The following is a 24,437-nucleotide window of genomic DNA, read 5'->3' as shown; positions in this document are numbered from 1 at the left end:
CTTTGCTTCACCCCTAGAAGTTTCCTCCATCACTTCCTCCACCTCCAGCTCTCTCAAAACAATTCTAACATTTTTCAAGAACCTAATAAAGCTCCTTTTCCCCTAAGGCTCTTTGGGTTTACCCCATCACATCTTAATATTCTCATTTTGTATACAACTAGCAAGTTTTCCTCCAGAGGTCAGATTAAATGTTTCTTTTATGTTTAAAAGGGGAAAATAAGAAAAATCCCTCATTGACAAGGGTCCCCAGAGGGCTCTTTGAGCTTTGCAAATATTGCTAAGTTCTGGAAGATAGTCGGACAGTCTGAGGTCAGGTGCGGGAGGGTTTGGTACCAGCAAATCTTCATCTGAGGGTTTGGAGAAAATATCTTGTAGTTAAAAGAAAGGAATGTGATAAAGAGAAGGGACTTGTCTGCTAGGAGAGGCAGGTGTGAGACAGGCCTTTGAAAAGGATGCTAAAGTTTGTTCTAAGACTTCCTGGTGCTCAGAACAAAGGCAAAGCAGACCAGGCATCCACTAGAAGCTTGGCCTTCTGGGATTTTGCTTGCTCATACTACTTCAAAGATATCATCTAACTGTTCACTTATATTTCTGATATAATTCTCCCTAGCTTGGGAGTCTGTGGAGACTCTAGCTAGGGACTGCACTGTATTTAAACCAGAGCTGTAAATCATGGAAATAGTCAAGGAAAGCTGGAGGTTAGGGACAGATTACTGAGTTTGCTTGGAAGGATTGAGGTAAGTAGACCTGGAACTAAGATTAGCAGTTAGCTGATTTAAGACACGGATTGGAGAACATCACCAATATATTAATGATTTTTAAAAAATGCAAAGCCTAGAATGAAATAGCCTTGGGTTGAATGTCAGCTTAGTCATTTATCAGACAGTCAAATCTGAATCACTATCTTAATCTCTCTGAACCTATACTTTCTCTTCTATGAAATGTGTATAACTCCAGGCCTCTCGTGGAGAGATCCATGTATGACGGTACCTTAGAGTTCTTGATATCATGCTATGCTGAAGCAAGCATGAAGCTTTGATTATTCTTTAATCATTTAAATGCAGCTATGGTTATTCTTTAGTCTCTGTACTCTTTTCCAGGATTCTTTTAATGGTAAAATGGTGTCCTTAGAATTCTCAGTCCTTTGAAAGCCCCTAAATTTGGGAGGCTTTGGCTCAAAAACCTTCACCACCCCTCTGGTTGAGCAGAACAAGTTGGTGCAGTTGGATGTGCTAGCACAATCAATATTTCTGCATGTTGGCCACTACAGTATATAGAGAAGTTTCCTCCAATTCTCTCTTAATTTCTCCTGACTCCAGAACTTTCCTTCATGAGTAAAATAGTCTGTAACTAAAAAATCCCAACCAGGGGCTGGAACAATAGCACAACGGGCAGGGCATTTGCCTTGTACACGACTGACCCGGGTTCAATTCCCAGCATCCCATATGGTCCCCTGAGCACTTCCAGGGGTAATTCCTGAGCGCAGAGCCAGGAGTAACCCCTATGCATCGCCGGATATGACCCAAAAAAAGCAAAAAAAAAATCTCAGCCAAAAAGATAAGAGATGCCCGCCATCTTCCTATCCCCTACTGGCAGTTCACACCAAGTGTCCATCTGTTCTTCGCAGCATCAATCCTGCTCTGACCAGGCCCACCTTGATTTCCTCTCTCTCTACACCATTTTTTTAAAAAGAAAGAATAAGTAGAACAAAAGGGGGAATTCTGTTCTAATTTAAACGGAACTCAGGGGCAGGAAGTGATGTTGTTTTCAGGAGGAGAAAATCAAACTTTCTCAGTTACCAAATAAAGCTGTGTGAAAGATGTCTCAGTAGCCCCTCCCTAGCTCAAAACATGGTGGCCCACAGCACAGGACGGTGCTGGATTAGGTTCCGGCTGCTTCCAAAAGGCCAGCTCAGAATGGTCACACTCTTGTTTGGGCTCCTGATGGTGCCCTACTGAGGACCTTGGCTCCCAAGGTTGGCACCCTCTGAGAAGAGTGAGAGGTGGCAGGATAGTCAGTGAGGAGATCTGAATATGTAGTGCAGGCTCTAGGGCCTCCTGAATTCTGGCCTCCTGTTGGGCAAAGGGTCCCTTTGCTTCTCTGCCTTCAAGGAACTCTAGCCATGGAGGGTATCCTCTGTGAAACAGAAAAGCTGACCTGGAGAGACCCTATTTAAAGAAGGGGGTTGTCAGAAATGGCCGAGATTAGTACCAGGAATTTTTCTCCATGACTTGGAGGCCAGCCACACATACTAGGGGAAAAGGAAGCTCAGATAGAGAAGGGAACACCAAATAAAGGGTATTGGGAGGATCCTCCCAGGATGGGAGATGCATGCTGAAAGTAGACTATAAACCGAACATGATTGCCACTCAATGCCTCTTTTGCAAACCACAACACCCAAAAGGAGAGAGAGAACAAAAGGGAATGCCCTGCTACATAGGGTGGGTGGGATGGGAGGGATGGGGGGGGGAGGGATACTGGGATCAGTGATGATGGAGAATGGGCACTGGTGGAGGGATTGGTACTCAATCATTGTATAACTGAAACCCAAGCACAAAAATTTGTAAGTCTATAACTGTACCTCATGGTGTTTCACTAATAAATAAATAAATAAAATTTTTTTTAAAATACAGAGAATACTTATTAAAAAAAATAAAGGGGGTTGCTCCAACAGCCACTGTCATGTAAGTGGGTCACTTTATCACTTGCTGTGAAAAGAGGAGGGGAAGAGAGAGAAAGAAGGGAGCAGAGGAGAGAAAAGAAGGCAGCACTTGAGTTGGGAAGCTGCCTGATTTATCTTTAGAAAGAGGTGGTATATAAATCAATTCAGTAAATCAAGGTCTTGGAGGAGATCCAACTGCCTAGAGTTAGGGGGAAAACTCTGAAGAAGGTCAAACCTACGATTTTCTATAGTAAACTCTCCCTAAGGCAGGCATCATAGGAAAACCAGCTCTGTGCTTTCTCTTTCCAACTTTTTTAAAGGGGAGAAATTAATTAAAGTTTCAGGGTTTTTTTTTAATAAAAAAAAAAACACCGGACTGACTTGCACAACCTTCATATCTTTTAAATCTTAAAATACTCTATCAGTTTGGCTTGCAGTAATAATCTTCATTTCACAAGTTCTTAAAAGAGCTGTTAGAAGCTATCAGTGTTCTAATTTCAGCACAGTTTGGAGGCTGAGAAGCCAAGTGCAGACTTTTGATGTAGGACTGAAGGTTTTCTAGAGGATGTGACCCAGAGTAGTCTCTTCTCATCCAGCCTGCGCATTTGAGCGTTCGGTGCCATAATCCAACCTTTACACTTTAAAATGGAAGAGAGTAAAAAGGTACTGATAATTACACTATCTGTAAATGATTCTAGGAATAATGAGATGGATGGGAATGTGTGGTCCCAGAATGGTGAAAAGTTCTTAACTGGCATGACATGATCAGTCCTCTATACATAAGAAACTTCATCTTAGTGTCAGTGTTACCATATACCTCCTTGGCTGTTGTACAAAATTTATAACATGAGAATCATGGGTGCTTTCATTTTGGGAGATATATATATAAAATAATATATATATATTATTTATATATATATAAAATAATATAGAGATATATAAAGATATATAGATATATATATCTATATATATAGATATATAGATATATATATTTATATATATATATATAAATATATATATTTATATAGAGATATATATAAAATAATCTACAAATGTCAAGTCTCCAAAACTGTGGGACAAATCCATCACATTTTGAGACCTGGTACATTCTAGACAGGTTTGGTCCAGGGTGATACCTTTGGAGAGGACTTTAGCTTAGTGCTCACTGAAACCATCAGTGTTGTGTGGAAGGGTAGGACAATTCCTCTTTCTCCATTGATGCAGGTGAGTAGTACATGAGTGGGTTTAAGTAAATAAAGCATAATCACATAGCTAATATGGATGGAACCACACAAAAGCTAATAATGATTGCACTATAATTAGACTCCAGATCTTTGATGCTTTTTCCAAGGTGTTTAAGAGTTCCATTCATTTGTTAAAGTAGTAAATAATTTCCCAGTGGCCTCAAACAGTAAATGGGGTCACAAATACCAGTTTCAGTGCCAAAAAGTCACTTTACCTATGAGGGGACAAAAATTCAATTAATTCTTGGAATTTCTAAGGTGAAACAGACCTGAATTATATACATTTATAGTCCAAGCTCACACAAAAAGAGTGTTATGCTTCAAATTGTAATTTTTGGAAACAGTTTGGTTGTTCTCAGAGGGCTACATGCTCAAAAGATTTCTTTAACTGCACATTAATAGTTGCCTTTGGAATTAGGTTTCAAACAATAAAACATTAATGTTACTTTATAATTGCACCTGGTTATTTCTGCAAACAAAAAGTAGTGTTACCTACCAGACTTGGCTTTATATTTCCACCAAAATTAACTTCATTCCCTACAAAATCAAAGTCAGCATTCAAGACTGAAAACTGGGCATGTTTCCCAAAGAAGAGTTTTACTGCATATTGAGTTTTTGGTTTTTTTTTTTTCTTATGGTTTAAGATGTTTTTATGCTAAAGTCAAGATGGAGGTATAGTGCAGGAAGACTGCACTGACTTCCACAGACACAGGAATTCTACAAGTACATATGGAATCATCTACAGGAGACTGCAGTAAGTGGAGGACAATGTTCTTGGATTTCATGGGATAGCACTTGCATAGGACAATTCCTACAGGATTAGGACAGGCAGTAAAGTGATCTAATGTACATAAGCCAGGACAGGAAATCTGGCATAATGAAGAGACAGAGGAGCATGACCCAGATGAGAGAGCAAGATAAAACTCTGGAAGAAAACAAAGGAATTGGACATAGGCAAACTGCCTGATAAAGAGTTCGGAGTAATGGCTATAAATATATTAGCCAATTTTGGATAGTGAATAGGTGAACAAGAAAATTTATGGAAGACACAAATGGAAGTTACAGAGCTGAAGAATGCAATGATACCACTGATGGGACTAATATGGGGTCCTATGAAAGACAGAATGAAGTGGAGGAGAGTAATCATGAGTCCCACAGTAAAGCAATAAAATTCATAACAACAAAATGTAAAAGGATATTTTAAAAGGTGAAGATAACAGACTTCTGGAACAATATCAGTTGAAATCATGTTCATATTATAGACCCACTAGATGTAAAATAAATAATTAAATGTTTTCAGGAAATAATGTCTGAAAAATTTCCTAATCTTATAAAGGAAATAGACTTCCAGGTACAGGAAACCCAACAAATATCAAATGAAAGAAAACCAAAGAGATCCACACCGAAACACAATATCATTAAAATTGTAAAAATTATCTGATGGTGGTATGGTATCTTACAGTATATAATTTTGTACATAAATTGTATACCTTGAATACTGACATTAATACTATTTTAAATCATGATGCCCTAGTTTAAAAATGGCAAAAGTTAAAGATGATATGAAAAACAAAGAAAAGCAACTTATCACATGCAAAATAATCTCATTTAGACCATAAGCAATTTTTAATAGAAAGTTTAGAAACTAGACAAGCATTACAAGACATATATATGGACTGGAGCAATAGCATAGCGGGTAGGGCATTTGCCTTTCACGCAGCCAACCTGGGTTCGATTCGTCCGCTCCTCTCGGAGAGTCCGGCAAGCTACTGAGAGTATTCTGTCCGCATGGCAAAGCCTGAAGAGCTACCCGTGATGTATTCAATATGCCAAAAACAGTAACAACAAATCTCACAATGGAAACATTACTGGTGCCCACTCAAGCAAATCGATGAACAACAGGACAGTGCTGGACAGTGCTAGATACACACACACACACACAAACACACACACACACCACACCACACACACACACCACCACACACACATATATAACCAAGAATTCTTAAACCTATAAGGTTAACATTTAGAATTTAAGGAGATATTAAGAACTTCCCAGATAAACAAAAACTAACAAAATTCATTGCCACTCAACAAGCCTTGCAAGTAATGTTTAATAAACTTCAACAGAAAATAAATGGCACAAACGAGAAAACATGCAAAATAAAACATTTTACTGGCAAATATAACTCTACAGTAAAAGTAGTCCCATAAAGATTAAAGACAAAAATAGTAAAAGTAAAGTAACAGCGGTCCAATGATACATATAATATAAAGATGTCTCCTAATATGCATCAAAATATGAAACATAAAGGGAGGAAGTTTCATAGTGAGTTCAAAGATAAGGAGTTAGTAACCAAAGCAAAACATTACACACTAAAATAATCTAAATGAAATGTCATACAGAAAAAAATAAAACATCCAAATGCTGCATGAGCTTACCTTTGTGTAGAATCTCAAACAATAAATCAAATGCATAGAAAATAGATTGGTGATTTCCAAAGGTATAAGTGGGTGGGGGGAATTAATTAAGGTTGTCAAAAGATACAGACTTCTAGTTATGAGAAAAGTCAATTCTAAAGATATAATGCGCAACATTCATGGCTACTGTTATTAGCACCGCACTGTTTATTTGAAAGTTTCTGAAAGATCTTTAAAATGTCATCACAGGAGGTCGGAGCAGCAGTACATCCGGTAGGGTGTTTGCCTTGCACATGCCAACCTGGGTTCAATCCCTAGCACCCCATATTGTCATCCGAGCCTACTGGGTGTGGCCCAGAAACAAAATATAAACTTCATCACAGAAAAACACAAAATTATTTGAGGTGATTGGTGTTAAGTAAACCTATTCTGCAAACTGAAGATCATCAAATCATTGACTTTTTAAATTAATATATGTTAATTACACCACAGAATTTGAGGGGACAGTTACCAAATATAGTACAACATTATCAAACCGTACTTAAAATAATAAAATAAATGAAAATGTTTTGATTTGATGGCATCATTAAAATGAAGGCACATCCTTCCAAATGACCCTTTTGAAGTGCTCTCTACTGAACAAGCTCAATGGTCCTGGTTTTTTAAAATCCAGCCACATTACTTTGTAGTGATAGTTGCATTAAACACCCTAAGCCTTCCCTTATTTTACAAGAGTTGAAAGACAAGCCAAAAACTACAGAAAGACAGAGAGAGAGAATGAAAAAAGGGAGGAAGGGGGGGGTGGAGGCAGAGAGAGAGACAAAAAAGATAGAGGAGAGGAAAAAGAAGGAAAGAGAAAAGAGGAAAGGAAAGGAGAGAAGGGAAATGGAGGAGAGAAGAGGGGAGGGGCAGGGAGGGGAGGAGAAGGAAGGGGAGGTGAGGGAGGGGAGAGGGGAAAAAAGGTGGCGAGGGGGAGGGGAAAGGAAAGGATGGGAGGGGAGGAGAGGGAAAATGGAACTGCAGGATATTTAAATTCACTACCCTGTGAGCAGTAATGGCAGCAACAATAGATTGATGTCATGTTTATAATCAAATATTATTGTGAACCGTCCCCTAAACTCCAGGCCTGGCAAAAGGTCTTAATAAATATTGATCATTCACTGTGCCTCGCCCAACATGAGGATTGGTCGGTAACAGAATTAACTCCTGCGTTTATTCTGGTTCTGAAACAGTTTGAAATGAATAACCGAGTAACGGCCCTTGGTGTTCTCTCTCCCCTGTGCTCCGCCCCTTCACAGGCAGCATCGCAGCCATCACAGTGACAGTCATCGCTGTGGTGTTGTTGGTGTTTGGAGTCGCCGCATATCTGAAGATCAGGTGAGACATACTGCCCTTGCACAAAAAAAAGAATTTCATTGTGTGGGGCCCCAGGCTGAGAGCTATCTGCTTGGAGTTCTGGCGTTGATAAGCATCTCAGCTCTCCGAAGAACTGGCAGGGAAGTGAAGCTGCCCCATGTAATCACACTGGATGGGAATAGATGAAACCTTGGCAAAATGGAAGGAATAGACTGAAATATGCAGCGTGCTGAGGTAATGGGATGAAAATGACCCTGAGTCAGGAGTCTGAGGCCTTGGCTCTCTGCCCTTAATTTACCTCATCGCCCTGAGAAAGCCACATGGTTCCTGAACCTCAAGTTACCTCCTCCATGAATTGGGGGAGAGGGGAGTACTCTGATTTTTAAATTCAGATTTCTGAATGTTGATGCATATTTGTGTACCCAGTCTGCAATGAGGCTTTTCACTGGTTCTGCAAAATATTGAAAATATATATTTATTTTCCCCCTTGAGATTACATTCCTATATGTTTGGCTTAAAGATTTTGTTTTATGAAGTTAATGTGATCCCAGATGTTCGCTGATTTCTTACTTTCCTTAGCCAAATAGAACATTAGGATACGCCACAGGTTCCCACTTTTGTTGTCTGTAAAACCACGAAGTCTCAAAGTCACAGTGACCTTCAGCTACAAACCCCCAAACAGCAGGTGACAGTCTGATTTATCCATGCGTGCAGTGCCTGTAACAAGGGACAGAAGGACGTGTGCTGCCATGATGAACATAGTCACTCGACCTACAACACATGTTTCTCTGTCAGCCAGATCCTTTGCGGACGCACTTCTGACCCTCGTACAACCTCCCTTAAAAACCCCCAGTGGGGTTGAAGGCATTTGTCTCACATGCTGTTGATCTAGGTTTGATTCCCAATACCATATAAGAACCCCCGAGCATTGAGTGACCCCTGAGCACAGAGCCATGAGTAAGTACTGAACACTGTTGTGCTCTCCCTCCCCCCCCCCCCGCCATCACTCACCTCCACAATGGCTTTGCCCCACACTTAAAAATAATTTGTGACTCTAGATTGGCCCTCACTGTCATTCATGACCCATTCCCAGCTGCCTCTTCTCTCTTTTTCTCTTGGTAACTGATCCACAGCTCACTGCTCTTCTGTGCAGTTCTTCGAACACTCCAGGTTCTTTTTCTCTCCAGAACCTTGGGTCTTTTGTTCCGTCTCCCTGAAATGCAGTTCCTTCTAGTTCTTCCTCTTTTAGTGGCTGTTTTCACATCACGTTCTGCAGGGGAGCACTCACTCCTCTTGTTAATTTATTCTCTTAGTGCCTCCGTTACATTAAATCCTCACTTTTTGTTATCAATAGGCTCTTGGATATGGCACTTATGAATAAAATGATGTATAATGAGACTAAGGTGACCAGTGACCAATTGAAAAAAAAAGCAAGAGTTATGTTCCTGTGGCATACTTTCAGTCACACACAAAAAAGGAAAACTTCTAAATAAAGATCACAAACACCGCGGATATTCTGCAGTCATTTGCATCCTCTCATCCATCCATTCATTGATTTTTCCAACCTGCTTGTTCCAGTTTATCATGAGAGTGCCCAGAGCCTATCTTGGCATCTCAGTACAATAAAGCAGGACTGAGCCCTGGGCAGGATGCCTTTCCAACACAGGGTATGCTCCCTCGCACACTCACACCAACTGGGACCATTGAGACACACCACCAGACTGGTCATCAACATCTTGGGACGTGGAAGGAAATCATGTTACTCACAGAATCTGCACACAGATATGGGAGAGTGGACAAACTCCACACAGTGACTCCTGTTGAGAATCAATTTTGTTTTCTCTCTTCAAAGTTAGACAAAATGATATCGAATAACATGATGTAATTCGAAGACCCTCTGTCTTTTTATCCTGGTTGCCATCCCTGCTATTTTGTTTGCACTTTTTATTTACATTTGTTGGCTTGTCTGTCTCTCTTGCTCTTAAAATTTTAGTTCAATGAGAACTCAGATCTTTTTCTGGGGGGTGGGGGGAGGTGGGGGTCACATCCAGCATTGCACAGGGGTTACTCCTGGCTTTGCACTCAGGAGTTACTCCATATGGGATGCTGGGAATTGAATCCGGGTCGGCTGCGTTCAAAGCAAACGCCCTACCCACTGTGCTGTCGCTCCAGCCTTGAAAACTCAGATCTTATCTGTGAACACAGTGCCTGAGTGAAGATTGGCTATAGTCAAGTAATGAGCCACTAAGATAATACAGTCACATAGGCACAGTGAGGACACACCTTGCCCCCTCTACCTGCCTCTATCATCCTCTACCTTCATTCTCAGTGTGCACCAGTCAATCTAATGATCATGTCAAGTATGAGATGGCCTTGCAATGACACCTGCATCTAAGGAAGAACAGGGAAGTTAGCTTTCATAGAGAAATGGGAACTAAAGATATTCTGCTTCCTCTGTGAAAAGTTGTCATAAAGGTATCTGAAAGTCTCCTTACTTAAGAACAAAAATCTTTCTCTTGATTAAATCTTTATTTTCTTGAACTGCAACCTTAATTTTATTGTCTTTCACTGAATGGCACTCTTTTTCCGCTGACCTAATTACTAGTATATAACTGCAGAGACACTGTGTTTTAATTATAAGTTAGTTCAACTTTTATGAACCGGTCTTGGTAAATTACTCCCACTTTATAACAAAATTTCTTTTTTATTTTTGGTGGGGAGGGGCAGGGAACATATAAAGGGGTAATTTACAGTGAACTTTAGATCAGTTTAACTTTCTTACACCTACGGACAAGCACCTGGCCTGCAAACCAGAACACAGACCCGCAGTGATACCCAAGGGAGCAGACCAGTGGTTTTCAACCTTTCTCCATCTGTAGTGTGGTGGCTGAAGATCACTACATTGAGTGACTTTGGAATCACCAATGATGAGTTTCTGAAGGGCCGTCATCAAAGTCATGACTGGAACTAGAGTCTCCACTTGTCCAAAATGATATTAAAATAATCCAAGAACTCTTGCCTTTAGGCAAGAATTTTTATCTACATCTAAAACCTTCTACTATCTAGAATACACGGGTACTCTGTGTATTCCAAATCCAGAAACGGGGAGACTTTAGTTCGAATCCCAGCTATATATCGTTTTCTGGGAGGTTCAGGTCAGAACTGAGAATGTTCAATTTATTAGCCCTCACTTCTCCTGCACTGCAAAATAAGTGCTGTGACTTGAATTGTTGGGAAGCTCACTAGGCACTTCTCAAGTACTTGGTACTACAGCTATCCCCGGCAGCAAAGTTGTCAACTGCAATGGACCCAGTTGGAGAGTTGCTGGGTTGACACCATTAGTCTTGTTGCCTAAAGCTCTAAGGTCACATCAGAAACAGAAAGTGATGAGAAATACAATTTACTGTGCTTAAGAAATTATGTTAGCAGGCCATTAAAAGTTCTAATGAGTGCAGATTAAAATAACATTAAATTTTTATTTTAAACATTTAAAGGATATTTTCTCCAGGCATTCTCAACATTAGATAAACTCACTGAATGATTAAATTGAATTAGTAATTGTTTATCTCCCCCGTATTGGTGGACCCCTTGAATGTAGAAATGCTCCCAGCAGTATAAATATGAGGTTGCTTTTTATCTCTGGTACTAGAAACTAAGGATGGAGAAAGTGAGCACACCCTGTTTATAAACGCCCTAAGGAAAACCCCTTTCTGGTGCTGTGTTAATTATTTCTGTAAAATGATAACATAAGGCAGTTGATAATGCTCATGAACCTTAAAAGCTGTGCTAAAGCCTCTTTAAGTATAATTTTGTGGAAATTCTGGAAAGCCCCAACAGTCACTTATAGAAATCCACTTGGCTTAACTGTGTTGTTTATGTGTGTGATTGTGTGTGCGCGTGTGCGTGTGTTCACCTGAGGTAAGACTTTGCCTTGGATTAAATTTTGTTCTTTTCCTATCTATCATCTTAGACTTCTGAGGATAACATGACAAGAAGGCTGTTGTCTATGGTCTTTCAGGTCACTTGGCTGAAGCAGCAAGTGATTGAAATGAGAGTCCAAGAGGGAACCATTGGCTTCTGGCCTGCAATCATTGACTGTAGTCCTGGCCCAGCCAAGGTCTCTACAAATGCAAAAGAGGAGACTGCTTGAAAGAGTAGCCTCGCAACTAGAGACAGGACATGTCTCTTTCACTCTAGTAACTGATTCAATTATGTCACCTTTTTCTCAAATTCCAATTCCTTCTGAAAACATTGCTAAATTCAGTAGCCACCTCCTGATTTCACACTCCTATTCCTTTTTTTCTTCCTTCCCTCCTTCCTTCTTTCCTTTTTTTCCTTCTTTCCTTCCTTCCTTCCTTCATTCCTTCCTCTCTCTTTCTCTCCTTCCTTCCTTCCTTCCTTCCTTCCTTCTTTCCTTCCTTCCTTTCTTCATTCCTCCCTCTCTTTCTTTCTCTCCTTCCTTCCTTCCTTCCTTCCTTCCTTCCTTTCTTTCTTTCTTTCTTTCTTTCTTTCTTTCTTTCTTTCTTTCTTTCTTTCTTTCTTTCTTCACACTCCTATTCTTCAACATCTGTGAAGTTTAGTCTTTTTCACCTTATCCCCTGATTACAGAACCACCTGTTTCTTTAACCTAAGCCACTCTAGGCTATGGCTTATAAAAATTATCTTGCCATGGGGCTGGTAAGATAATACAGTGGATAGCCTTTGCCTTGCAAGCTGCTGACCTAGGTTCGATCCCTGACACCCTGTATGGTGTTCCAATCCTGCCAAGGAGTGATCCCTGAGTGCAGAGCCAGAAGTCATCCCTGAGCACTACACTACTAAGTGTGGCCTTCCCCAAGGGTCAGGGGGATAGTACAAGGGTGAAGGCGTTTGCATGTTCAATCTCAAGCACCCGCAGATGTTTCCTCGAGCATCTCCAGGGGTCACTCCTGAGCACAGAGCCCAGAATAGCTCCTGAGCACCTCCAGGTCTGGCTCAGTCCCCCACTTCCATGAAATTCCCCTCCCTCTCAAGATTCTTCTCTATTATTGACATCATCCCATCCCCCGCCCATTTTAGTCAGCCAGTATGATGTAGAGGTAGGAACATATATACTTGCCTATAGATAGGCTCAATACTTATTATGTAAGTGGCCTTGAGCAATTAATTAATTTCATTAATCCTTAATTCCCTCACCTAAGAAGAGAAAGCAAATAAAGCCTATGAAGTAAAATACTGAGTGTAGAGGACCTGGTGAGATCATATGTGGCTTAAGAACAGCACTCTTGGGCCAGGCTCTTAATCACTCTCTGCTTAGTCGCTGCCTGTGTCAGGATTGATGTGGGGATTAAATTATGGTACAGATAAATGCTGGGTACAAGGTAAGGGTAAGAGAAGGACTAACTACAGTTGTCAGAATTGTTGTTGAAACAGTGCTTACTACTTAGGCGGTTAGTAAAACAGTAGCTACCAACAGTCTCGTTGGCAGGCATCAAGGCCTCAGAAAAGAGGAGAGGGACAAAAATAGTGAGCAGCTCAAATTTCTAATTGTGTACAGACATACTTTTTAGGGTTTGGAGGTAGAGAGGCATTTGTTTTATTTGTTCATGTGGTATTTTGGGGTTTTTTTGTTTTTTTGTTTTTCATCTGTTTGCTCAGAGCTGCTCAGGGTTTGCTCCTGGCTCTGTAGTCAGAGATAACTTCCTGGCAGTCTTGGGGGAACATCTGTGGCATCAAGGGTTGAACCCGGGTTGGCCCTGTGCAAGGCCATCACTTACCCTGCTACACTATTTCTCCAGGCCCAACACACCTTATTTCGTTGCACTCTCCTTTATTATGCTTTTCACAAGTTATAGGTTGGTGACAATCCTGAGCTTAGCAAGTCTTGACAGAGCTCCATTTTTCTCCAGCAGCATGTGATGATGGATTGCATTTCTTGGCAATAAAGCATACACATTAAGGTATACACATACACATTAAGGTACACACAATAAGGTATACATATTTTCAGACAATACAATTGCACGTTTAACAAGCTAAGTATATTGTAAATGTAACTTTCATGTGCATTGAGAAACCAAAATATTCATGTAACTTGCTCTTGCAGTATTTGCTTTATGACAACAGTCTGGAATCTCTGAGATGTGTCTCAGAATATCTCTGAGATGTGCCTGGATTAACATGTGAGAGGCCATATACTATTTTGGAGATTTCAATTGTCCTTCTAAAAATGCCTTAGAAATGGTGTCCAAGTTAACATTCATAAATAGAAACTGCCTCTAAGCAGTCTTTATTTGAGAGACTGTTTGCAACTGTCAAAGGCAGCAAGGGCCCTGCCTGCCGCATGCAGACGGGTATCTTTAATTAGTGATGATTAAAGTATGAGGTGAGTCAGTTCTATTTGGTTCAAATTGGCTCAAAACTGTTCAGCCATGAGATAATTCCCTGTGCAGAAGACCGTATCTGCTCTCCCCAGCAGCGTGGCTGCTGCTGCTATAATTGGTGGCGCTGGTAACCCACACACGCAACACAGACTGTTCCCTCCACAAAAATAAATGTGATCTGGAGCCACAGATACAGCGGGGCCTGGCTCTTAGGTATCTTGTTAGAAGTCACCTGTTTGACTTTCAGAGTTCTAGTGATTCCGTCGAATACTTCTGGCTTCTCTCTGATTGTTGTTAGTGTGATAAAGAAGGCTCAGCCAACCGTGAAGTCTGAAATTGTTAACTACAGGTTGACTCTTGCAGATCAACTTGTGTTGTCCCTGGAGTCTAATTGATGTGGTTCTTCACTACAATGATTCTCAAACTCTATGTGCCTAATGATCAGTGGGCAGGCTTGTTAAAATCCTGTTTCTTGAGTTTCACCTTCATAGAATTGGATGTAACAGGTCAGTGGGGGGCTCTGCTTTGACATTGCTCACCAGCTTCCAAGTGAGACCCCATGCTACTAGTCGGAGGATCCTATTTTGTATAGTCCTTCACCACCCTCCACTTTCAATACATGCTTTGCTCTTGAATTTCCCAACTCTAATGCTTTGTTAATACATATACATTTGAATTTTGGCTTTAGACACTGAACTTTGAAATACTAGTCTCTGTTGAAGATGTTTGATTCATTTATCTAATTTATGTAGCTCAAAAAATACCTCCCATGGGGACCCCCATCCCTCCCTTTCCTGGGTGAGTTCCACACTGCACACACCACCTTAGGGCCTCTCTCCTCTCCACACTGCAGAGAAAGTCATTGCTTTCTCTGCCAGATTTCTTCATTGGAGAGATGAAAGTCTCCTGACATAATAATTGCATTGTAAATATTTGTTTGCTAATGAATGATTGTGAGGAGGAAATTTTGTAGTGAAGAAGCATTATTTGCTTATTTAAAATCAGGAGAAACTAGGTTTGAAGAACCATGGGGTGATGGTCAGCTGTGGACTTTGACTATTCCTCATGACTCTGAATTATCTTTGGATATTTGTTCCAGCACACAGGCATTTTCTGTGACAAGTTTCTACGAGTTTGATATCTAGCAGCTAACTTTTTAAAAATAAATTTTATTTGGTCTTTCAGGGTAAGGTGATTATTCAAAGATAAATGTGAAGTAATGTTGTTTCTGAAGAAACCCAGACCAGGGAATGAGCACTTTGAAAAATGAGTGTTTGAAAATGTTTCTATCATTGGGATTTGGATAGAAAAAGGCAGAACTGAGAAGATTCTTGAGTTATAGTACTCATTCTGCCTTGCTGTGTTAACTGTGGGTAAATCAATTCACCCCTAAATGGCCATAGTTTCCTTAGCTTCGAACTTGTAATTCGCAATGTTAATGTGCTATGTATTATGGCAGATGATAACATTGATAAAGCTCAGTAAAGGACATATGGGAATTCTTTGTATTATCTTAGCAACTTCTACAAATCTAACACTACTCCAGAAGGAAAATTTAGTTTGAAAAAAATTGTAGCTCAAAAGTTCCCACACAATGTGTTACTTGGTTCTACCCCCAGACCCTTTACATTTGCTTTACTCTGGGTCTCAGGCGTCCATTTCTCATCCTACATTTGCTTTACCTTAATTTTGAAATTTCATCTTAGTGAGATTTGCCATCATGAGCATATTCAAAATGATAACTCACACCTCACATTTGGAGTTCCTCATGCCCCTCCCTTGTTTTGTATTCCTTTATTGCACTTACTGCCATCTACCATATTGTTTTTCATTGTCTATTTATTGCTTCTTTTCCCACTGGAGTGTAAGCTCTCTTGGATAAAGATTTTTATCTGTTCAGTTAACTATGCCCCAGTCTCTAGAAAAGGGTTTGATGGTTTGATAGTTAGGTCTCAATGCATAAATGAAAGAAACCAGATAAGGAGATGATGATCATACACAGAAATCCTCAAATAGGAAAGAAAAAGAAAAGCATCCAGTAAAGAGACAGTCACAGGTATCCCAAACTAAACTTTCTAATGGATTATTAGACTTCAAGGTTTAATTAATAATGACAAGAGAGTCTTAAGTTCACCTGTTGTTTGCTAACACTAAACAACAAAATCTTATTCATCTTTATAGCTCTGATAGCACTTTTGATGGAGTGGTGGAATTCAGTTGACTAAAGAGGAGGGGACTTTGGGAGGGGTGCAAGGATCAAAGAGGGAGGCTTGATGGAGAAGTGGAGTTAACACTTAGAAAGGTTTGCTAAAACAGGTCTCAACTCAAGGAAAGTAAAACATCTCACCCATGTTCAAAGTCAATTGAATTCCATTAAGTATTAATGCCATAGTTATCTAAATTACCATTTCGCTGTCCCAGCAAATGTCAAGATACCTATGTACCAATTATCACCAACAAGGCATCACTGATTAGGTAGGGGAGTGCCGCTTCCATTTAAGCGAAGCTTAGGAATGAAGCAGTGGGTCAAGGTATTCAATTATTTCCCAATTTACCCCTTCAGATTATTCTTTAGCTACCTAAACTGTACAATAGTAGAGATCATTGTCAATAAGTGCAATACCATTGATTTACAGGGACTGGAAGCTCTGTGCTGAGTGCTTTAAATGCACCCATCTCATGGGAGAAATTTAGCTATAATTCACTTTCCAATTTCTGTCTTTAAGGTCAAAATTGTAGCACTGACCTTTTGTTTTTTTAATAAGATATCTTCACTTTGTCACAATTACATTGCACACTGAATTATCACAGCACATACTTCTTCCTGCTGGTATTGGCCAAGCAGATTCTCTTACACTGTTTCCTACTGATTGCAAGTGGTTATCATCAAATATTTATAAAAAAAAATAACCCAATGCATCAAGAGCAACATCTTAGATATTCAGAAAATTAGAAGGAAGGTAAGATGTAGTGTACCCCCAAATGAGTTTGCCATCTTGGGGGTGCTTAGGAATAGCAAGTAGAAAGCAAAGGAGGGAGCAAACAGTCTTTATGAAGGAATCCAATCAATGTAACTGTTGTCACCTAATGATGATGTCATTAATGCACTGCTATTTGTACTGAAATTAGATGAAGCAGTCCAAGAGACTGAGGTTTTTTATTTTGGTTTGTTTTGTTTGGGGCGGGTCTTGGGGGATTGGGGGAGTTACACCCAGTGGTGCTCAGAGTTTACTCCAGGCTCTGTGCTCAGGGATTACTCCTGTAGGAACTCAAGGGATCATATAGGGTGCCTGGGGTGGAGAGATGCAGTCTCTCGCTTTCTGTCTGTCTGTCTGTCTGTCTGTCTGTCTGTCTGTCTCTCTCTCTCTCTCTCTCTCTCTCTCTCTCTGTATGTGTGTGTGTTGGTACTTACTTTGACTGTATGCAAAGTAAGTACCATACTCACTGTCCTATCTTGCTGGCCCTCAGAATGAAAATATTGTTTTTAATATGCATCACAGTATGTGAGAAGCTGGTTTTGTAGCTATCTGGAGGGTAGTTGTAGGAGCCTCTAGTGTGGGGATATTCACTTTTCACTCAGTGTTACTTACAGATTTGCCATGTGCTTATGTAAATATCATAGAAAAATGAAAAGGCAATGTTGTGTAGCAATTATTGTGTGTGTGTGTGTGTGTGTGTGTGTATGTGTCAGGTCTTTTACATTACTTCATTTAATTCTCCTAACAACCCCAGTACAGTTTTTTTTAAGTTTCTTCATTTTATCAGTAAAGAAACAGGGGCCTAAAAACATATTCAACAAGAGACGTCAAATTATTGGCCAAGCTGACATTTTATGGGAATAAAATTATATGACAGATATAAACTGAAAAGTTCAATGACCATCCACAGGTGAGACAGGGGCACCCCATTAATAAAGGGAACACATTTATGAGGTCGGTGTGCACCAGACTTGCAACAATAAGCCACACTAAAGCACAGACCTAGCTCCTGTTTCATAATTCTCAGATGTTTCACTTGTGCATCTTGTAGCTTCCTCTTGTTAACGCTCCTGCTAAAGAATTGCATTGTAACTGGGGGTGTTAAATGTGGGAGGAATGGAAAGAAGTGATGGATGGATGGGCATAACTTCCCTTTGTCACACTCTCTGCCCCTGATCCCGTGAACCCATGGTGTGTTTATGCAGCCTCTTTCCTTCTCAGAGCCACAGAAATGGAGAAAGGTCCATAAGGGAAAATAAAGTACATTGTGGAATATTCTCAAGATCCCAGGTACATAGATGGAGCCAGCTGAGCAAACCCTCCAAATGGACACAAGAATTTTTGTTTTTGTTTTGGAGACACACCCAGTCATGCACACAGCATATACTGCACTCAGGGAATACTCCTGGTGGGCTGAGGGGACCACATGGGTTGCCTGGTATTGAATCCAGATAACCACATACAAGAAAAACGCCCTACCTATTGTACTATTACCCTGCCCTGGACATCAGGATATAGAAGGTGAAGAGTTTGAATGATTCAAGGAAGCAGGTCATTTTATGCTCAAGTAAATAAATTTCAGAAGAGCTACAGCAATTAGTTCAACGACTTATCTAGAAAAATCATTTTTGTGCCTCTAGGAATGTATTTTTATTTTATTCAATTTTTATATCTGAAAATAAACAGGTAGAGTGGACATATTTGCCTATAAACAGCATCTGTAAGTTCCAATGGCAAGGTATAATAATTCACACACCAGCGTGGACCTCAAAGGTACCAGCTACTCATTTTGTGGTATTGTCCCAATCCTGTTACTAGTTTTAGATTGCAATGATCATGATCATATCTAAGAAGTTCCCACCTTGTGAATAGACTGACTTTTATACATTATAAATATATAAGCTATAATGGGGCCTAAACAATAGTTAAGGTAGTTAAGCAGCTAGGGTACTTGCCATGCATTCATATGACCTAGGTTCAATTCCTGGCACTCTGAATGCACCAGGAGTGATCGCTGAGTGCAAACCCAGGAGTAAGCCCTGAGCATTGCTGGGTGTGCACCCCCAAACAAAACAAATAAAAACCAATATATAGGCTATAATGTTATATACATGTGTGTGAAAAAATTTTTTTAAAAATTCATACTTACAGTCTAGTGAAGGAAGAGAGCAATAGTTTAAAAGTGAATAGTAATGTATTAGAAGGTGATGCATATTGCTGTGAGAAAAGTTAAGCAGGGTGTGCTGTTATGAGAGTTTCAAGTTCAAACAGAGTTCATAAGGAAGTCTTCACTAAGTTGCTGACATTTCAGCAAGGACTTTTTATGAGGATGTCTTCACTAGTGGGTGACATTTGAGCCAAGACTTGAAAGACCTAAGGGACTAAGTTCTGTGATGTCTCAAGGATATCGCTCCAAATTGAGAGATAAGTGAGCACCAAAACCCTTAGCAAAAGGGGACAGAGAGTGGAGACCAGTGTGGTTGTAGCAGAGGGAACAAGGAAACTATGATAACAACATACGTGCTCAGAATCATAAGAGGCATCAGACCCCGTAGGTTCTAGAGTGACTATGAGATGAGGATCCACTCGGTGGTTTGCACAGAAGAATAAGAATAATCTGACATTGATTTCTCAGAGAAATAATATTCACTCTGGAACAGGTTCCCGGAATGACCCACCAAAGACTATTTAACCCACATTACCCTGGAATGTGGGTTATCTACTCCCGGAAACTGAATTCGGAAGACTAGATTTAGATGCAGGGGACAGATTTGACTCTCAGCAATGTTGGCTGACTTTGGGTGTGTTAAGTGATATCTGTGAGCCCCACTTTCCTCATCAGATAAATAAGAAAGAACAATATCTTCCCCATGGGGTTATTTTGAGGATCAAGTAAAATTTGAGTGTTTGGATGTTCAATATGTGTGTGAATGTGTGTGTGTATAGCATTAATTTTTTTCTTTTGGGGGCCATACCCAGCGGTACTCAGGGGTTACATCTGGCACTGCACTTAGGAATTACTCCTGGCAGTGCTTGGTGGACCAATTAGGCTATGAGATGCCAGAGATTGAGCCTGTGTTGACCATGTGCAAGGAAAGCACCCTACCTGCTGCACTATTGCTCTGCCCTGCACAGCTGTATATTGTAAAATACTATAAAAATGTCTGGAGGAATGGTGAGAAACACAGTAGTTGTAATTATGTCATTATTATTTCAGGGAAAAATAAATCTAGGACCTGTCAAAATGCCAGAAATACAACCTTCCCTTTTTTATTACTTCTTATTAAATAGCCATAGAAATGGTTCCTCCTCTTCTAGTGAGGAAAGGGGCATGGACCCAGCCAAACTTTATTGAAAGGTCAATCCTAACTTACAGGGGTTTGTGGAATGGGGCCTCCGCATGGACAGGTCTCTCTCCGGAGGGTTTTCCGAGTGAAGACATGTCTGTGACCCTCTTGCTGAGTCTGTGAATCTCCTGATTCAGGGTCTCAGGGCTGTCCTCCAACGATCGGATTCTCCTGCTAACCACTGCCTTTGTCTTCCCTCCAGGCATTCCTCCTATGGAAGGCTGTTGGATGACCACGACTATGGGTCCTGGGGCAACTACAACAATCCTCTCTATGATGACTCCTAACAGGAAGGAGGCGTGTGATGTGGAAGAACTGTTCTTTATTTATAAGTGCTTATCCAGTAGAATTCATAAGTTCCTGATGCACATGAGCGACAATCTTAAAGCCCTGTTTTGTTGGTATGATTGTTCTGTTTTCCTCCCTCACCTCTGGCTGCAACCACTTCCCCTTTCTGGTCCAAAGAGAATCATTCATGGCGTGCGTAGGCTGATTTGCGGCTGAAATGGGCTGACTTGGAACGAGTCAGGCCAGACACCCCATGGTGGAGACTTCTGCACCCTCCCCTCGAACCCACTTCGAAAAGGACCGAAGAAAGATTTTGCTGTTTCATCAGAAGTTACGTTTAGAAAGCGCTTTCTTTGTGGTATTTCTCAACTCTTAATTTATGAAGTTTCATTAAAGACCAACGCAGGAAAATAAAATGAGTACTTGGTAGGATTTCACCCTGTCAGGAGTGAGGAAACTGGGGTCTCCAATTCCTTTTGAAATCTCTCTTGCACTGGTCATGTCTGACAGGATGCTGATTGGTTCTACAAACCAGAAAGAAGCTTAGAGCTGTCCAATTAATGAAAGGAAATCAGCAAAGTGCCCCCGAGAGATGAGTGAGCCCAGGGACGGAGTAGCAGGATGCTGTCACATCTCAGCGTAACCTCTCCTATTCCACCCTCCATTCCACCTGTCCGCTATGAGGCCAATTCCAGTCAACCACAGTAGGATCCCAGCCCACAAGCTTCAAGCAGAGCAGCAGTTCCACAGGAAGCAGCTAGGATAATGAGCTGAGTTACAGAGTTAAAAAAAAAAGGAGAGGCATGTGGTACCACCACAGTGAGTGTGAGGAATGAGAGAGAGTGGGAGGCAAGGGAGGGACAAGCATGGGGTTGACCCTTAGAGAAACTGGGGATCAGCCCTTCATTACTGTCAGAGACATGCAATGCTGCTGGAGCCCACAAATCTTAATTCATATCCACTAAGTAACTGGTTCACTGCTGTGACACTCTATAATGGCTGTAAACTATTATAAATGTTTTCCAAGGCACCAGTCACTCTTTAGTTGCTCAGAACGGTGTTCCATAGGAGAAGGACTCCATGATAACACATTTATTCCTATAATATATTCCCCTCACTATTTTTCTTTAATAAATATTTGCCCTTGGGTATATAGTCTAAAATTTTATAACACAATTTTGGGAAAAACTTTGTTTTTAGGGCAATGGTTCTCAACCCAACAGTTAATTTTTGCCCCTCTTCCTCCCATTCCACGAGGAACATTTGAAAGTGTCTGGTGATGTTCTTAATTGTCACAACCCGGGGGTTCTATTAGTGGAAAGAGGCCATGGATCCACTAAACATCCTGTAATGTACAGATAACCCATCCCGCACAATTGGCAAGTTTGAGAAGTCCTGATTTATTGTAACATCTATCCTGACAGAACAAGATACCCACAGAGTAGTATATCTTTTTATTTTTAATTAAATGAAATGATTCGTTAAGTGTCTGTCTTACAGTATATTGGCTAGTAGGTTGATGGGGGCATGCGTGGTCACCTTTAATTTCTCTGTCTTTTCCCCCAAGAGCTTTATTTCATAGCTACAGCTGTCCCAGAACACCCAAGATTAGCACCCAGCATCTTACCTCCTAATTTTATGTAGTAGAAACATGCGTTAGGTCCTGTTTCAGAAGGTGTAATATTTTCCTACAATGTCATAAAGAACTTAAAACTGGATCAATTTGTATTTTGAAATCTGGACCTGCTGTGACCCAACGATCAGCAGGAAACCCCCGGTCTCGCCATTCTGAGCCTCTCTGGTGTCAGACACACTAGGATCAGTGTCATAGCACAAGCTGCCACCCCAAACTGTGACAGAAACCATTCCCAAACCCAAAGGAGAATGAGCAACAGCAAGACATGATTTTACAACAATAGTTGCAGGGAATATTGGGAATTCTGATATCTCAGATTACTGAAAGACAAAAGAAGAATATTCTCAGAAACACGATGCTCCCTCTGGCCCCGCATAGAAGGGACAATTGCCTCTTCCCTAAGGGTATTCCTTTCATAGGCTTTCCATTTGACAAAGGATGACTCAATAGAAACAAAACATTCCAATTTTTCCCTCTCTGACCATAAATATTTTGACAAATTGTCCATGAAACACCTTTGGAGAGGTGCAGTCTGGATGTTGCTATAGTCATAAATACTGGGTCAGAGGGACTGGCCTCTTCCCAGGGAATCCTGAATGATAACACGCACAGCCTCAGCGAGCATATTTCCGGGGGGGGGGGGGGAATTATTGTACAAGAGCACTTGTTGGAATTTTTTGGTGTTATGAACTTCCAGTGCCATGTGGTAAAGATAGTTGCCTGGACCTAAGGTGACAGCTTTATTATAAGCTCTATCTAACATGTTCTCTTTATTAGTGTAAAACACCTGTGGGTTGAACCTTATTTTGCCAAGTACATTTTCCCCCAATTTGTGTAATGTTCAAAGGATTTGAGCAACTTAACGTGACAAAAGTTACTTAATACCCCCTCACACCCACATGCACATGTGCACATGTAAGTGCATGCATCAGAACTACATGCCCGTAACGGACATCCTTTACCTCAGGGAGAGAGTCTGATTAGGTGCTAGTGGAGCATTTTTTTCAATTAGAGGCCATATGGTCCTATTGGAGCCCCTCAGGATAGTCCAAGGATACCATGAATGGAAATTACATAAAGGGTGATCATTGGATGGCACAAAACTAGGGAAACCACCCATAGGACAGGGCTGCCACGGAAGAGAAACAGAGTCAGAAAGGGTTCATGGTCAGATAAACGTTGGGAAACACTGCTCTAGTGGACATAAACAATCATGTAACATCTATGAACAGGACTTAACATAAAGTATAAGAGAAAATGCCAGAGCTAGAAGGAGGCAATCAGTCTCCTTGATTTCTCAAATGCTGAAAGAGTGGGGTTCAGCTTTGTTTTCTTTTCCTATGTTTCCAGTGATATCTCTTAGCCTCCCTGGAGATCTGTGTCATTGTTTCATTAACAGGGGTGACTCTTTCATACAGACCTCACCCAATGCTACCTCACAAATGTATTGTGAGGACTAGTGAAATCATGTCTACAGTGTTTTCAGTTTCTGGAGAAAAGTATTTATAAGCATTTTAAGTATTAATTAGATATATATAAGAGATCTCCGTTTCTTGTTTGTTATTATATTGGTGTGTTGTTTTTACTTAAATCTGAAAAATAACAACTGTGTCACAGCCACATCAGACAACTGTCCTGGGCTATCCCTTGGTGCAGCTGACTAACCACACAATGAACCATTCCAAGGACCAAGAAGGATGGTTTCCATCTAAAAGTTAGGATCATCTGAGACACAGACTATTGAGTTAGGATCCAGGAGGTTAGGGTAACACAGTATGATCCGTGAGCACTAACTGTAGTAGTAAACCTCCAGCCGTTGCCATCCTGAAGTCTACTGGGTTCTTCGTAGAATTGACTTTGGTTTGATGTCATGTTTGCCCTTCATCTTGCATGCAAGGGTGCATGGTTCAACCCATCGCATCTGGGAAATGAATTTTGCAACTGGTCCAGATGCTAATTTGCACGTTGATTCACCTTCTTTGCCTTCAACCTCTTTTTGGCAAATGAATGTACCATTTCAACTTTGATTTTAAAGTGCTAGTTGATATTGACAATAGTGCTAACCAAGAGATCAATGCTACATTGTTTTCTTAGGGTGAGTTAGTCAACATCATTAAAAAAATGCAAAGATGCTCAACCTCTT

At 40.6% G+C, this 24,437-nt stretch overlaps 1 protein-coding gene across 1 annotated transcript in view; it reads left to right on the top strand.

Moving 5' to 3' along the window:
• Nucleotides 1-22,927, top strand: part of PARM1 (prostate androgen-regulated mucin-like protein 1) — a 109,710-nt gene extending 86,783 nt beyond the window's left edge. Inside the window, exons 3-4 of the mRNA XM_056111444.1 lie at nucleotides 7,626-7,704; nucleotides 20,573-22,927. Of these exons, the coding sequence (XP_055967419.1) occupies nucleotides 7,626-7,704; nucleotides 20,573-20,657 (164 nt within the window). The 3' untranslated portion in view covers nucleotides 20,658-22,927. The remainder of the gene's footprint in view (nucleotides 1-7,625; nucleotides 7,705-20,572) is intronic.
• Nucleotides 22,928-24,437: the final 1,510 nt, after the last annotated feature.

This window comes from Sorex fumeus, unplaced genomic scaffold, assembly GCF_029834395.1.
Source record: "Sorex fumeus unplaced genomic scaffold, SorFum_2.1 ptg000013l, whole genome shotgun sequence".
NCBI classification, from domain to species: Eukaryota; Metazoa; Chordata; class Mammalia; order Eulipotyphla; family Soricidae; genus Sorex; species Sorex fumeus.
Note: the sequence above shows the minus strand (reverse complement) of the source record. Positions and strands in the feature narration are given on the sequence as shown.